General features: G+C 49.9%; 2 protein-coding genes across 7 annotated transcripts; both read left to right on the plus strand.

The window, feature by feature from the left end:
* Positions 1-2,691: 2,691 nt before the first annotated feature.
* On the plus strand, positions 2,692-6,502 carry TTC36 (tetratricopeptide repeat domain 36; the record flags this gene model as incomplete). Of its 2 annotated transcripts, none has more annotated exons than XM_084249068.1 (3): positions 2,692-2,821; positions 3,817-4,005; positions 6,224-6,502. In XM_084249068.1, the coding sequence occupies 3 exons, from the start codon at positions 2,707-2,709 to the stop codon at positions 6,484-6,486; spliced, it is 567 nt and encodes a 188-aa protein (XP_084105194.1). In that variant the 3' UTR covers positions 6,487-6,502. The 2 variants fall into 2 exon arrangements, with proteins under 2 accessions (XP_084105194.1, XP_084105193.1); XM_084249067.1 differs by having other exon boundaries at positions 2,707-2,881.
* Positions 6,503-7,405: 903 nt separating this feature from the next.
* On the plus strand, positions 7,406-10,309 carry TMEM25 (transmembrane protein 25; the record flags this gene model as incomplete). 5 transcript variants are annotated; one of them, XM_084249261.1, is made up of 8 exons in its annotated part: positions 7,406-7,475; positions 7,748-8,059; positions 8,663-8,953; positions 9,155-9,289; positions 9,581-9,611; positions 9,768-9,868; positions 10,007-10,096; positions 10,236-10,309. In XM_084249261.1, 8 exons carry the CDS (start codon positions 7,406-7,408, stop codon positions 10,307-10,309), a joined length of 1,104 nt encoding a protein of 367 aa, XP_084105387.1. The 5 variants fall into 5 exon arrangements, with proteins under 5 accessions (XP_084105387.1, XP_084105388.1, XP_084105389.1 ...); XM_084249262.1 differs by having other exon boundaries at positions 10,010-10,096; XM_084249263.1 differs by lacking the exon at positions 9,155-9,289.
* Between the last annotated feature and the right edge of the window lie 3,476 nt (positions 10,310-13,785).

Below are 13,785 nucleotides of genomic sequence, written 5' to 3' on the forward strand. Positions count from 1 at the left end.
GCTAAGATTTTCCCTACAAGAGGGAAAGGTTTAAAAAACACAAAAAGGCATAGCTATCTCCAAAACACCTGAGTTTGTTTTGAAAGTGACCAAGGGAATTGTTGCACAAAAGTGCATACTGAGGAACTGTGGTGGGTCATTCCCAAGAATCCCCCAGGGGGCATCCCAAATCCCTAAGGAGTAACAGCTGCAAATCCGGTCAGTTCTCAAGTGAGCAAGCCAGCTCACTTATAGCTTTTGCTGCTAGAACCTGTTGTGGCTGCATTTCACAGTGACAACTGTGTAACCAGAATAGCTGCATGGCGCTGACCCTTTGGCCCGGAACTTGGTCCCTTGGCTCCCTCTGTTACTGTCCACCACCTCCAGCACAGCCCCTCCTGTTTTTACACCAATAACAAGAATCAAGGGGGAAGCCCTGGCAGCTATATATGTTTTCAACCAGACTCCTTTGCCGGGATCCAGTCCACCACCCCGCTTGCCTGTGTCAACACCCACCCCTACTCCCGGCCAATGCAGTGAGCACCATGCAGCTCCCTTGATTTAAAAAAAAAAAAAAACAAAAAAAAAATTTTTTTAATGAATGTATCTTTCTAAAGGACTGACGTTCAATCAAATATCTGAAAATACTAAAGGTCAAAACCTTGTCAGATGTTAACTTTTAAGTTTGGGATTTTTTTTTTTTTTAATAGAAATCAAGTTTGGGTTTTTTGTTTTTGGTTTTTTTTTTTTTGTTTGTTTTTTGTTTTTTTTTTTTAGGAAAAGCGGGTCATTGCAAAGGGCTGGGTGTAATTTTATGTTTCATTTTCTTCATTTTAAAGCAATACAAGGTTATTGAGCAGATGGTTTTGTGCCGAATCATGAATACCAGTCAAGTCTCACACTCTGAAAACTTGCAACTTTTTTGTTTTGGTTTTCAAATAAATATAAATATGATATATATAGGAACTAATATAGTAATGCACCATGTAACAAAGCCTAGTTCAGTCCATGGCTTTTAATTCTCTTAACACTATAGATAAGGATTGTGTTGCAGTTGCTAGTAGTGGCAGGAAAATGTCGCCTGGCGCTCCTCTGACCTGACATGGGGGGGACTTCCAAACCATGCTGGGACAGCAAGACAGTCCATCCCTAGGGTCACAGAGAAACGCAGAAATGGTGTCACCTGGATTTTTTTTCTGCCCGTGAATGTTGCCAGTCAGTACCTGTATTCCTTGTTTCTCTATTTTTGGTTATGAATGTTGGGGTTACCACCTGCATTTAGGGGAAAATTGTGTTCTGTGCTTTCCTGGTATCTTGTTCCGAGGTACTCTAGTTCTGTCTTTCAACCAAGAAAATAGACTTGTGGTGTTTCTTTTATTGAACTTTTAACAGTCTCTTTAGTAAATACAGGTAGTTGAATAATTGTTTCAAAAGCTCAACAGATGACAAGCTTCTTTTCTAGAAATAAGACATTTCTTGACAACTTTATCATGTATAACAGATCTTTTGGTTTGTTTTTAATTTTTCCTTATGTTCTTCCAAGTTTCTGGTTAGAGAAAAAGTGAAAAAAAAAAAAAGGAAAAAATGTGTCTAAAGTCCATCAGTGTTAACTCCCTGTGACAGGGATGAAGGAAAATACTTTAATAGTTCAAAAAATAATAATGCTGAAAGCTCTCTACGAAAGACTGAATGTAAAAGTAAAAAGTGTACATAGTTGTAAAAAAAAAAAAAGGAGTTTTTAAACATGTTTATTTTCTATGCACTTTTTTTTATTTAAGTGATAGTTTAATTAATAAACATGTCAAGTTTATTGCTGCAAGTGGGCGAGCTTTCTTTTGACTTTAGCTGGGGGAGGGGTATGGCCTATGACCAGACCACAAAGTACCCTTTACAAAAGACAAATACAGGATGATTTCACTCACCTGGAGAATAAAGGCACAGACAAAACTAAGCCAAAGCAAACCACAGAAATCCAAATCCAGAACTGAGGCTAGGGAGGGGAGAATAGGTGGAGGAGCGAGAGGTACTGGAGGGCCAGTGGACTATGGGGGGGTATTATCAGTGTTTGGGTGGTAGGTGTGGTGTGATAACATCTGAAGAGGTGTAGACCTGTGCTCCTAAATCATGCAGTATTATAAACCAATGTTACCTCAATAAAAAAATATTACACTCCACTGTCTTTTGAGGTGGAATCACTAAATCATTCTCCATTGCCTACCTCCAGGCCTCACTCCACATTGGTTCTTTGAACTGTTTTCTTCTCACCAATGGTGTGTTCATTTTGGATATGAAAAAATCAAAAAGATGAATAATCTTTATCGCCTCCATTTCCTCCCCTTCTTTATCCATGGGCAGTCGAGCAGTAGCTTATGGATTTCTCCCTAGCTATAAATAAAAGAAAATGAAAGCATTTCAGGAAGAAACTGGATAGCACCCTGATTACTCCACTTTAACTTAAGACTAAAATTGAGTTTATTTATTGTTTCTCCTAGTACGTACGGGGTGGGGGTGGGGAGGTGGTTGAGAAATATTTGTAAATATTCTACTAAGCCAGCACTAACCATGGGCCAAAGAGGGTTGAATTTATACTCTGGCCAAAGAATAGAAGACACGCCTCATGGGGCATGGTCCTCCACAGAACCTCCCTCTAGATCAACTGGCTGCCCAGACAAAGCCCCCACCCCTCTTCCTCCTGAGTCGTCATTTCAGATTTTGTAGTTGCACACCATGGGGACACCAAATGATCAGGCTGTGTTGCAGGCCATCTTCAACCCTGACACCCCGTTTGGAGATGTCATTGGTGTAGACCTGGGAGAGGAAGCTGAGAAAGAAGTAGATGAAGGTGAGTGTTTGCCTCTGGAGGGTAGCTCTCCACATTGGCTGGTCTCTTGGCTACCCTGGGGTGACTGCAGGAGGAGGTTTTGCAAGGCCTTTTGTTCTCCCACCCCTGGATGGTGACTGAGATTGGAATCAGAGAGGCTGGCTGAGTGCGCTGATGGAGGTTGGCAAGTCATTCTAAGCGGAAAGTAGGGTTTGTCCATCCTTTATTCCTCCAAACTCTGAACTTAACCTCACAGCTTAATGCACCCCATGACCCAGGCTTAACTCTGTTGTGGGGCAGGGATGTTAAACTCACATAAGAGTTTATCCTAAAAAAAAAAAAAGTTTATCATCCTACACAAGGTGGAGGACAGACATGCGGAAGCCCCAACCTAAGTAAGTACTTAGTACTATGCTCCTTTGCAAGCCAAGGCTGAGTTCATTCTTCCTAGCGTGAGTGCACTTGCTGGCTTTTCCCTTAGCCTAATGTCCCCATCAGGAGTTTGATGTCCTTTGTTTCTAAAGGAATGAAACCTAAGCCTTATTGAAATTCAGACTGAAAAGCTGAGGTATACCTTGAGAATGATTTCCACGACCTCGGTGTGCTGTGCAGGCCTTCAGCTTGGAGGCGGTTTAGACAAAACGGGGACAAGTTAAGGAGTCAAGGCCTGGGGTTAAAATCCAAGCTGTGTAACTTATGAACCATGTAAGCTTGAGCAAGTCAGCTACAGGCTAAGGAATCTGTTTCATTTTCTTGGCAATGGGAAGGCAAGCAACGGCCCTGTCCCAGGTCCCTTTGAAATTTAGTGCCAGTTCAGCACTAAATTCAGCTGTGACTTCAGTTCAGTGTGACTTCAGCTCCCCCTGCCCCAAGCATTGCATCTGACTCCTGCTGTCACCTACACCCCAGCCATGTCAGCCCTGGCTCAGGTCCCAGATTTTCTGAAGCCTGCGGTGACTTTTGCTTCTTACTCCCATTGGTACATCTGTCCCTTCCTGGCTTCCTCCCTGGTACAGATGGAGTATTCCCTCAAGTACTACTGGAGCAGTCCAAGGCCTTGGAGCTGCAAGGGGTGAGGGCAGCAGAGGCTGGGGAATTCAGTACAGCCCTGGAGAGGTTTGGCCAAGCCATCAACCTGCTGCCTGAGCGGGCCTCAGCCTACAACAACCGAGCCCAGGCCCGGAGACTCCAGGGAGACGTGGCAGGTGAGAGCAGATATCCAGGGGCCCTGGATGCACAGACCAGGGATATATTGGTGATGGGGCTGGGACAAACCCCTCTAGAACCTGTGTTCTTACTCCAGGCGATAATATTATGGGTCCTGGTAATTCTTGGGACTATTGAAAGTTGGAAGAGACAGCATTCGATTTATTTATTTAATAACCATTTAATGAGAGCCTACTACTGTAGCAGTGGGGTAGGTACTGAGAAGCAAAGATTAAAAAATACATTACTTAGAGCAATTTCTATGTGCCAGGCACTGAGCACTCCATATGTTAAGTATAGCAGCTCATTTAATCCTGACAACTTCTCTACAGGGCATGTACTGTTATCTCCATTTCACTAATGAAACAAGGAGGTTAAGTAATTTGCTGCTATGATGGCTAAGAAGTGACAGAGCTGGGATTAGAATGAGGTGGGAGGGCTCCAAAGTCTTAATCCCCACGTAATACTGCTTTTCAAGAAGCCCATGGTCTAGGGGGTAGGACACACAATTCTTGTACCAGCACAGCAAGTTTGAGAAGGTTCAGCATGAGATCTGTTGCTGAAGAGTGGATCTTCAAAGGTAAGTAGGTGTTAGGTAGAAGGAGGTGAGGGAGTGGGAGAAAGCAGACTGTGGTGATTCAGAAGGCATAAAGAAACATAGAGAAAGGGGCATCCCTGGTGGTGCAGGGGTTAAGTTGCAGCACAATGAAGCTATTCATAACCACTGCTGCATGAGTTCGACCTCCAGTCAGGGAGGTGACCCACATGGCGCAGCAGACCTCTCCTGTCTCGTGTGCTGCTCCCCTCAGCAGTGTATTTCAGTAGATCTTCCTGTTCTGTTTCCCACTCTGTCTCTGGTGAATCCTCTCGCACCCCTCTGGCCTGCACCCCTGGTGAAGATGGGAATGTGAGGCTGAGATTTAGACTTTGTCATGATGACATGGGGAATCACTAAAGGGTTTTTAACTGGGAGTGACTGAGTCAGATGTGCTATAATCAGGCTGCTCTGGCTGGAAAGGGAACAATGGGACAGGGAGGGCCGCCCATGGGACCAGAGAACAGGCTGATGCAAAGGTGTAAACTACAGAAGCCAAGTAGGGGACCATCAGACTGTCAGTAGTGATGGTGGTGGTACACTGGAGCCAGGCTGGGGAGTTTGGGCTACCTTCTGGGAGCAGTGGGGAGCCCCAAATACCCCTTTTCTAGGCCTGTCTGCCACTTGGCTTTGAGAGAATGAAGGCCACTGGGGACAGCCTGCTGACCAAAAGTGCAGACAGCATTTCACCAGGAGAGGCTTTGGATTCCTTCAGACCTGCGACCAGCTGATCTGGGGGAAACCAAGGCACATGGAGATAGATCAGAGCCCTTCTCAATTGCTGGATGGAGCAAGGAGCATAGGCGCTGCTGGGTTCTGAGGATCAAACACACAGAAGCAGGACAGGGAAGCTAAGCCTTGCTCTAGGATGCTGCTGGAGCACCCAAGTGTGCCAATAGGCTCTGTAGAGACTAGAGAACCTAAGTGAACTGAGAGCCCAGAAGAAATGCAGCTGGTAAGACCCTTCAGCAGATGGCTGCCTGAGGTTGAAGTCAGAGTTCTGATGCCCAACCCAGTTATTTTATAAGGATAAAAATTAAAATGGTGCAGGTCAGCCCTGCTTCCAGACCTCCTTCAATGAAAATTACAGACAAAATAACGAAGATTGTGGCTACAAACCAAGCAGTCTGTAGAGAAAACAGGAGAGAGCTGCTTTCAAAAGAGAAATGAACTTTATTGTTCTTATAAGAAACACCTGCCCATTCATTATACTTTTTTTTGACTCTGCGACTCAGTTGGAACATAGCAGCTATTTCATAATCTATGCCGCAAACACAGTGACCATTCAAAAACCTCCCAGCCATCTCCATGTTTTGGAGTACTGGACAAACGAGACAAGACGAGGCCTGGACGTTAGCAGCAGCACTGCCAATAACCGGGCGTGCAGCCCGCGGCAAGCTGTGTCAATCCCTCCAGTCTTGTCCAAGTAATGGGAGCAAAGCCTACCTCGAGGGTCAGGTGCAGGGGGACGGATACTGTTAGGGGGAAATGATGCCAGGCACCCCGTTTTGTATCGGGGCTGCCCTATAACAACACGACCCAGCCCCAGAGCCACACTCTAACCCCGTCCCGCGCTGGCCCCTGCTGGCCGCGGCCCTGACCCGCCCGCCCTCGCCCCGCAGGCGCCCTGGAGGACCTGGAGCGCGCGCTGGCGCTGAGCGGCGGCCGGGGCCGCGTGGCCCGCCAGGGCTTCGTGCAGCGCGGGCTCTTGGCGCGGCTGCAAGGCCGGGACGACGACGCCCGCAGGGACTTCGAGCAGGCGGCGCGGCTGGGCAGCCCCTTCGCGCGGCGCCAGCTGGTGCTGCTCAACCCGTACGCCGCGCTGTGCAACCGCATGCTGGCCGACATGATGGGGCAGCTGCGCAGCCCCCGCAACGGGCGCTGAGCGGGCGTGGGCGAGGGAGGGCGGCCCCGAACCAATAAAGCTGCTCGGCTTCCACCGACTCGCGCCCGTGTCTGCGTGCAGCGCCGTCCCGGCGAGGGAAGGCCAGGCAGGCGCGCCCCGGCCCCCGCGCGCCCCGGCCCCCGCGCGCCCCGGCCCCCGCGCGCCCCGGCCCCCGCGCGCCCCGGCCCCCGCGCGCCCCGGCCCCCGCGCGCCCCGGCCCCCGCGCGCCCCGGCCCCCGCGCGCCCCGGCCCCCGCGCGCCCCGGGGCCGCCCACCTGTCCCGGGGCGGAGCCCGCGCGCGCCGCGAGTCGGGCGCTGATTGGCCCCGCCTGGCGCGGCCCCGCCCCCGAGCGGACTGCGGGGCTCGTCAGGCCTGAGCAGCTGCTCGCGCTGCGCTCGCCGAGGGAGCCAGGTGAGCCCCGGGAGGCGGGGTTGGGGGCGGGGGCGCCTCGCGACCCCGGCCTCTGGGCCCCGCCCGCCGAGAGCCAGCAGAAGGGCGTTGGGGGAGAGACGGGGAGGGGCAGGTGCAGGAGACAGACAGGGTCGGGAAAAGAACGGGCCCTTGGGGGAGAGGGCGTCGGCACCCCAGCATCTATCTGCAGGTGTGAGTCCGCGTCGTGTGACCGTGCTCGCTGCGGCGTGCGCCGCTGCCGGCGCTGGGTTCGGGGCGTGAGCCAGTTTGCCCCCTGGAGTCCTTGTTTAGGTTTGTGCCCGCGGGGTGCAGGTCCGTGCTGAGTGGATTTGGTCTTTGGGGTTGGCTGTTTACGTCTTGCCGCCATTGGTCAGCTTACATTTGTGGTGCTGTGCACCGTTCCTTTTGTTTCTGGAGAGTAACCCCCTGGAAAAATTACTAGGCTTGCTTGTTCTCACCTGGCTAACACCCTTCTCTTCCAGCCTAGGCCCCAAGCCTGGGGCAACCATGGCTGTACCTCCAGGCCCAGCTACCCTCCCGCACACACTGCTGCTCCTGCTAACCCTTCTGAGCTCAGGTATGCCCGTTCATCCCTAGGCCAACCTTCTCTCCCCTCCTTTGTGCTGTCCTCACCTTCTCTCCCCTCCTTCCCTACATCGGAATACCCATTTTAGATCCCAGGCACCAGAACTGGGTTTCCCTTGCTCACCTGCCCAAGGTCCAGCCAGTCCTTAGAGAACCCAGGTCGCCTGTCATTGGCCAGCTGCCCTTGTAAATGGACCTCATCCTGCTCACAGAACAGTACTGACCCTCCCCAAGACCTCCCCAGAACCCCCTGCTGTGTTCCAGGTTGGGGGGAGTTGGCTCCACAAATTGATGGTCAGACCTGGGCTGAGCGTGCACTTCGGGAAAATGAACGCCACGCCTTCACCTGCCGGGTAGCAGGGGGGCCTGGTACCCCCCGACTGGCCTGGTACCTGGATGGACAACTGCAGGAGGCCAGCACCTCAAGATTGCTGAGTGTGGGTGGAGATGCCTTCTCTGGAGGAACCAGCACCTTCACTGTCACTGCCCAGCGGGCCCAGCATGAGCTCAACTGCTCCTTGCAGGACTCCAGTAGTGGCCGATCAGCCAATGCCTCTGTCATCCTCAATGTCCAATGTGAGTACCCTGCGGTGGGCAGTAGAGAGGTTCCCTGCACAGGGGCTCCAAGCAGTCATTGGGCAGGTGGACCTACTGGATATTTAACAAACACTTAAGCACTTTGCCAACATGAACTCACTTTATCCTTACAGTAATCTTATGAGGTCATGACTATTATTAACCCCTTTTTACAAATGAGAACACTGAGGCATGGTTTAAGCAATCTCCTTGAAGGGAAGTTACTCATACCGCTGGTAAGTAGCAGAGCCAGATTCAAATCCAGGTATTTTGCCTCAGGTATTTATACTTTTTTTTTGTCTATCAATCATTAATTCTTTATTTCAAATATATTTCCAGAGTAGTCAGTGGATGACTTGTTGCTATTGTGATACAAAAGTGCATCACAGCCCCTTTGTTCAAGAAAATTATAAATGAACAGGGAAGTGTTTGTACTTTTAATAACTATGAAATTCTGCCTCTCTGGCCAACCCAGCCAGCCTGTTTCCCAGCGTCCCCTCTCAGAGGAAGTCTGGGCCCCTGGCTCACTTCTGGGTTTGGAAAGAAAAACTAAGGAATCTGAGGGGCTGTGGTGAGAGCGTATTGGCCTCTGCTTTGTAACAGTTAAGCCGGAGATTGCCCAGGTTGGTGCCAAGTACCAGGAATCTCAGGGCCCAGGCCTCCTGGTTGTCCTTTTTGCCCTTGTGCGTGCCAACCCGCCTGCCAATGTCACCTGGATTGACCAGGATGGGCCAGTGACTGTCAACGCCTCCGACTTCCTGGTGTTGGATGCCCAGAACTACCCCTGGCTTACCAACCACACTGTGCAGCTGCAGCTCCGCAGCCTGGCACACAACCTCTCTGTGGTGGCCACCAATGACGTGGGTGTCACCAGTGCCTCGCTTCCAGCCCCAGGTGAGCACCTCCAAAAACTGGCCCAAACAAAGATAAGGGTGGGCAAGAATCACTGTACAGAAATGGGAGGGCTTGTTGCCCTTTGGGTGAGTCTTGTGAACGAGGTGTCCCCTGCCACCATGAGCAATGGCAGAAAAATGCTTGTGGTATATAGAGTTGGGGGCACTGCCACTTGGAACCTAACCGGAGGACAACCTGCAGGACTCCTGGCCACTCGGGTGGAAGTGCCACTCTTGGGCATCGTTGTGGCTGGAGGGCTCGCCCTAGGCACCCTGGTGGGGTTCAGCACCTTGGTGGCCTGCCTGGTCTGCAGAAAAGAGAAGAACAAAACCAAAGGTAGGGCCAAAGTCTTAGGGGACAGAAGGCTATAGGGGTGGGGGGAGAGGTGAAGTCAGGGGGAGCAATGCCCTGGAGTGTATCTCTGACAAGTGGAAGAACAGGTCTTCCAGGTCTGGGACTACATGCCTCTCAGGTAGCAGAGGCACTGGGAACCCAGTCTGGCCCCAGAGCCAGGGCCAGGCATTTGAGAGCCCCCTTACCTGAGGGTTCTGGCTCTGAAAGGGCAGGGGGCAGAGCCCAGAATGGGTGGGCACATTGAGAACAGCAGTGTGGTTTCTTTCTCCCCAGGCCCCTCCCGGCGTCCATCTCTGATCTCTAGGTAACTCTTCCTGGGGCTCAGTGGATGGGGCTGAACCAAGGTGCAGCATGGGGACAGGTGGAAACTTGGGGCTTCCAGTAGTCTTGGAAGGGCCCAAGTAGGAATCTGTACCTGCTGGATGGAGCCAGGCGTATCCCAGGCTTTGTCGCCCTGTAGTGACTCCAACAACCTGAAACTCAACAACGTGCGCCTGCCACGGGAGAACATGTCCCTCCCGTCCAACCTGCAGCTCAATGACCTCACTCCAGATTTCAGAGGTACATCCGGGACTTTCTGTTTGACCCTGCTTTATCTGTAGAGGTGCTTCAGAGAAAAAGTGAGATCCTGGTACTTCAGAGGGGATAGGCCCCTCAGGTTCACTCTCCATCCCTGGACACCACCCTTTTGCCACCCAGCAGGGAAACCAGCAGACCAGCAGATGGCTCGCAACAACAGCCGGCCAGAGCTTCTGGACCCAGAGCCCGGCGGCCTCCTCACCAGCCGAGGTACTGGCAAAGAGCTGTCATCCTCCTTTGCTCCCCAGTCCTGTGCTCAGGCTTCTGAGTCCCCCAAGGGACATAAGGGGCCTCCCAACTTCCAAGGAATGAGGGCTCCTGAGACTCCTGGGTGTCTTTGATCCCACAGGTTTCATCCGTCTCCCCATGCTGGGCTACATCTATCGAGTGTCCAGTGTGAGCAGTGATGAGATCTGGCTCTGAGCCGAGGGCAAGATGGAAGGTGTCTTCTTGGCCCCCTCCTCCTTCTCCAGGGCTTCCTCTGCCTGGCCACATTGCCACTGCCACTTCTGCTTGCCCTCCTGGCTAGGGTGCTCTCTGCTCTCTATGATGCATTTCACTGGGATCTGATCCTCAGGGGCACAAGGATCCTTGGCAAACTGCCAACTGCACCTACGCCCCTCATTTTAACTCAGGTTGGGGGCTTGCATGCAAGGCTGTGACCAGATAGAGCACTTTGGCCAGGTGTGTTTGGTGGCCACCCAGCAGCTGAGGGTGGCATGGCCCTGGTGGCGTGGGCTTGCTCTTGCCCCACACCTTTTGGTACTCTAAGCACCTTATACAGCAGGCATAGGGACATGCCTGACTGGGGACAGGGAGGGCCCTGTACGTCTTGGATTTCTTTCCCATGCTATGCAGCTTTGTTCCCTCAGGGAAAATTAAGGACCCTGCTAACTGTAGAGAACCAAACTGCCCTTTGCACAGGAACCAACCCCTGGCCCAGGGGCATTGGCCAAGCACAGACTATCCATTTTGCTATATATCTCTCTGCCCTCTATGCCTCCAGGGCCTCCTGGGCATCATAGGTTATATACTGGACTTATTCCACTTTTTCCCTGGCCACTAGACTCCCCATTGGCTTGGCACCTAAATGGTGCCAATGCCTGATATTAGCACAGGTTGGGAGGCAAATAGTGAGATGAGAAGTCTGGTGGCATCCAGGACAGCATGTAGCTATGCATCTTTTCCTTACAATGTTAGCACTTTAAGCACATCCCCTGGGGAGGGGGTGAGCGAGGGCCGCAGGGCCCTCTGTGGCATCCCCAAGTCTGGCCTTCCTGTGATTCACTGTGATGGCTCTGAGCCTTGAGGGTTGATGGTTTCCCTTTTCAATATGTTTCCCTACCTGGAACCCCAGCTGTTACCAACCCTAATTATCCCACCCCTCTGTTCTATAGGGGATGCTCATAGTGGCACTTAATCCAATAGTGCCAGAAGCTTTAGGGGGACGTGGAGAAAGGGGGAGACCATATACCCCAAAACAACCTAAGACACTTAAAAAAGCAACATGGAAATGACTAGAAATAATAGAGTGCAGAGTATATTTTTCCCTTGTTGACAACTTGTTTTATAATTTTTCTTCACGTTATGTTACTGCCTAGGACAGTGCTAAGCACATAGTAAATCAAATAAACTCAACTGGGTGAATGTTACATGTCCATTTTTTCCTTTATATGTTTTTATTTTTTAAATTTTTTTTAAGATTTATTTATTTATTTATGCAAGCACTGGGTATAGTCAGAAGTGCGGGAGGGTGAGAGAATTCACCAGAGCCAGAGCGGGGAGCAGAGCAGGCAGGACTGAAGTACACTGCTGAGGGGAGCAGCAGGTGGCAGGAGAGGTCTGCGCGCCATGTGGGACCCTCCTCCGGAGGCCGGAGAGCAGCCGGGGATCGAACTGGCGCTGCAGAGGCTGCAGGCTGCTTCACAACCCAGCGCTCAACCACCGCGCCACGGGGGAGGCCCCCTTTATGTTTTTAAAATGAAATCTTTAAATGACACAGAGAAAATAGAGCAAACACCTGTATACCTACCAACCAATGCTGTTAAATCTTAACATTCTACCCTATTTGCATCTGATCTCTTATTTTAATATTTCATGACATAGTTCCCAATGGCAGGGCTGGCATTTTCTGTTTCCGGAGTACCAGGTGGGGCTCACAACTATACTGATCCTCACTTGTCTGTATCACTTGGCATACTCTTCCTCTCTCAGGACTAAGCAACATTGAACCCCTTTGTCCTGACCAGGGTACAGAAGGCTCAGACTGGACTGATTTTCAAAGAAAGCTTTTTTTTTCTATAAATAAGTTTTCTCCTTTTATTCTTTTTTTCCCTCAAAAATTATTTATTCTTTCTAAGAACCGGCATTTAGGCCAGAGGTGCAGGGGCTGAGAGGATTCTCCAGAGTCAGAATGGGGAGAAGAGCAGAAGGATTACTGAAATACACTGCTGAGGGGAGCAATGGTAGAGACAGGAGCGGTCTGCTGCGCCATATATGGGTTTGGTCCCCGACTGGGGATCAAACTCAGGCCTTTGCAGTGGGCCTCACAATGACAGCATTGAGACTTAAATCCTAGGCCCCCAAAAAAACTTTTCTGAGGGGTCATGAGACGGACAAAAGACCAGAAATAGGATGTGGTTTTTTGAAGACTGATTTATATTCTATATTTTTTTAAATAACAGATTGGCTTGGATTGTGTAGCTCTGAGTTTTCTGGCCCCTGTTCTCTCCTCACTTCTGTCTTGAATATTTTTCTCCATAGGAGCTGCTGAGGCTGCCCCAGCCTCCTAGAGGGGACTTGGTTCCAGCCTCTATGATTTTGCATGTAGGCTCCTTCAAGACTTCAGAACTTTAAGGAGCCAGGGTGCCTTGCTGTCATTTCTGTTGAGTCTTGTCCAGTGCCCCTAGGGAGGTCCTAGAGTCCCTTCCTTAATGGTCTTTTGGCCAGACTACAAGCCCTACACTCCTCTCAGGTGCAATCAAGGTCTTACTGTAGCAGAAAAGTCTGTTCTTCCTGGCAACTCTCCCTTAGTGTTTGCTAAGGGCTGGACTATCAAATTACAATATGGTTGAACTTTGAAAATATCCTGAGAGAAGCTCCCTTTATATGATGAATATGACTCCCTTTATATGATGAATAAGCAAATGCCCTCAATAGGCAAATCTATAGACTCTAGGTTAGGTAGAGATTGTCAAATGGGGAGTGACTGCTCATAGAGTTTCTTTTTGAGGTAATGAAAATGTTATGGAATAAGTAGTGATCAGTGAGCAACTTTGTGCACCAAAAACCACTGAATTATACGGCCTCCCTGGTGGCGCAAGGGGTTAAGAAGCAACCTATGAAGTTATCTGCAGCCACTACAGCACGAGTTTGATCCCTGGCCAGGAAGCAACCCACATGGCGTAGCAGACCTCTCCTGACTTACCCACTGCTCCCCTCAGCAGTGTATTTCAATCAATCTGTTCCCCACTCTGTCTCTGGTGAATCCTCTCACCCCTCAAACCTCTGGCCTGTACCCCAGCTTTTGTGTGCATAAATAATCTAACACTGAATTATATAATTTGCAATATATATAATTTAGGATGCATGAATTATAGTTCAATAAAACTAGTTAAAAGATCAAACTAATTTGTACATTTCACTATAAATTTCATCTGACTACAGGACCATGAATAAACATAAAATGCCAGTTAATTACATGCATGCTGAAGTGTTTAGGGGTTAAGTGCAACATATTTTGAAATTTATCAAAAAGTAAGATGAATTAATGATAGTACAGAGAAATGGCTATGTGATAAAGCAAATTTAGCAAAATATCTGTAGAATTTAGGTGGTGGGTATAAAGGATTCACTGTATAGTTTTTCTAAAATTCTTCTGACAATTTTCATTGGGGGAG

Source organism: Talpa europaea, assembly GCF_964194135.1.
Source record: "Talpa europaea genome assembly, chromosome: 12".
NCBI classification, from domain to species: domain Eukaryota; kingdom Metazoa; phylum Chordata; class Mammalia; order Eulipotyphla; family Talpidae; genus Talpa; species Talpa europaea.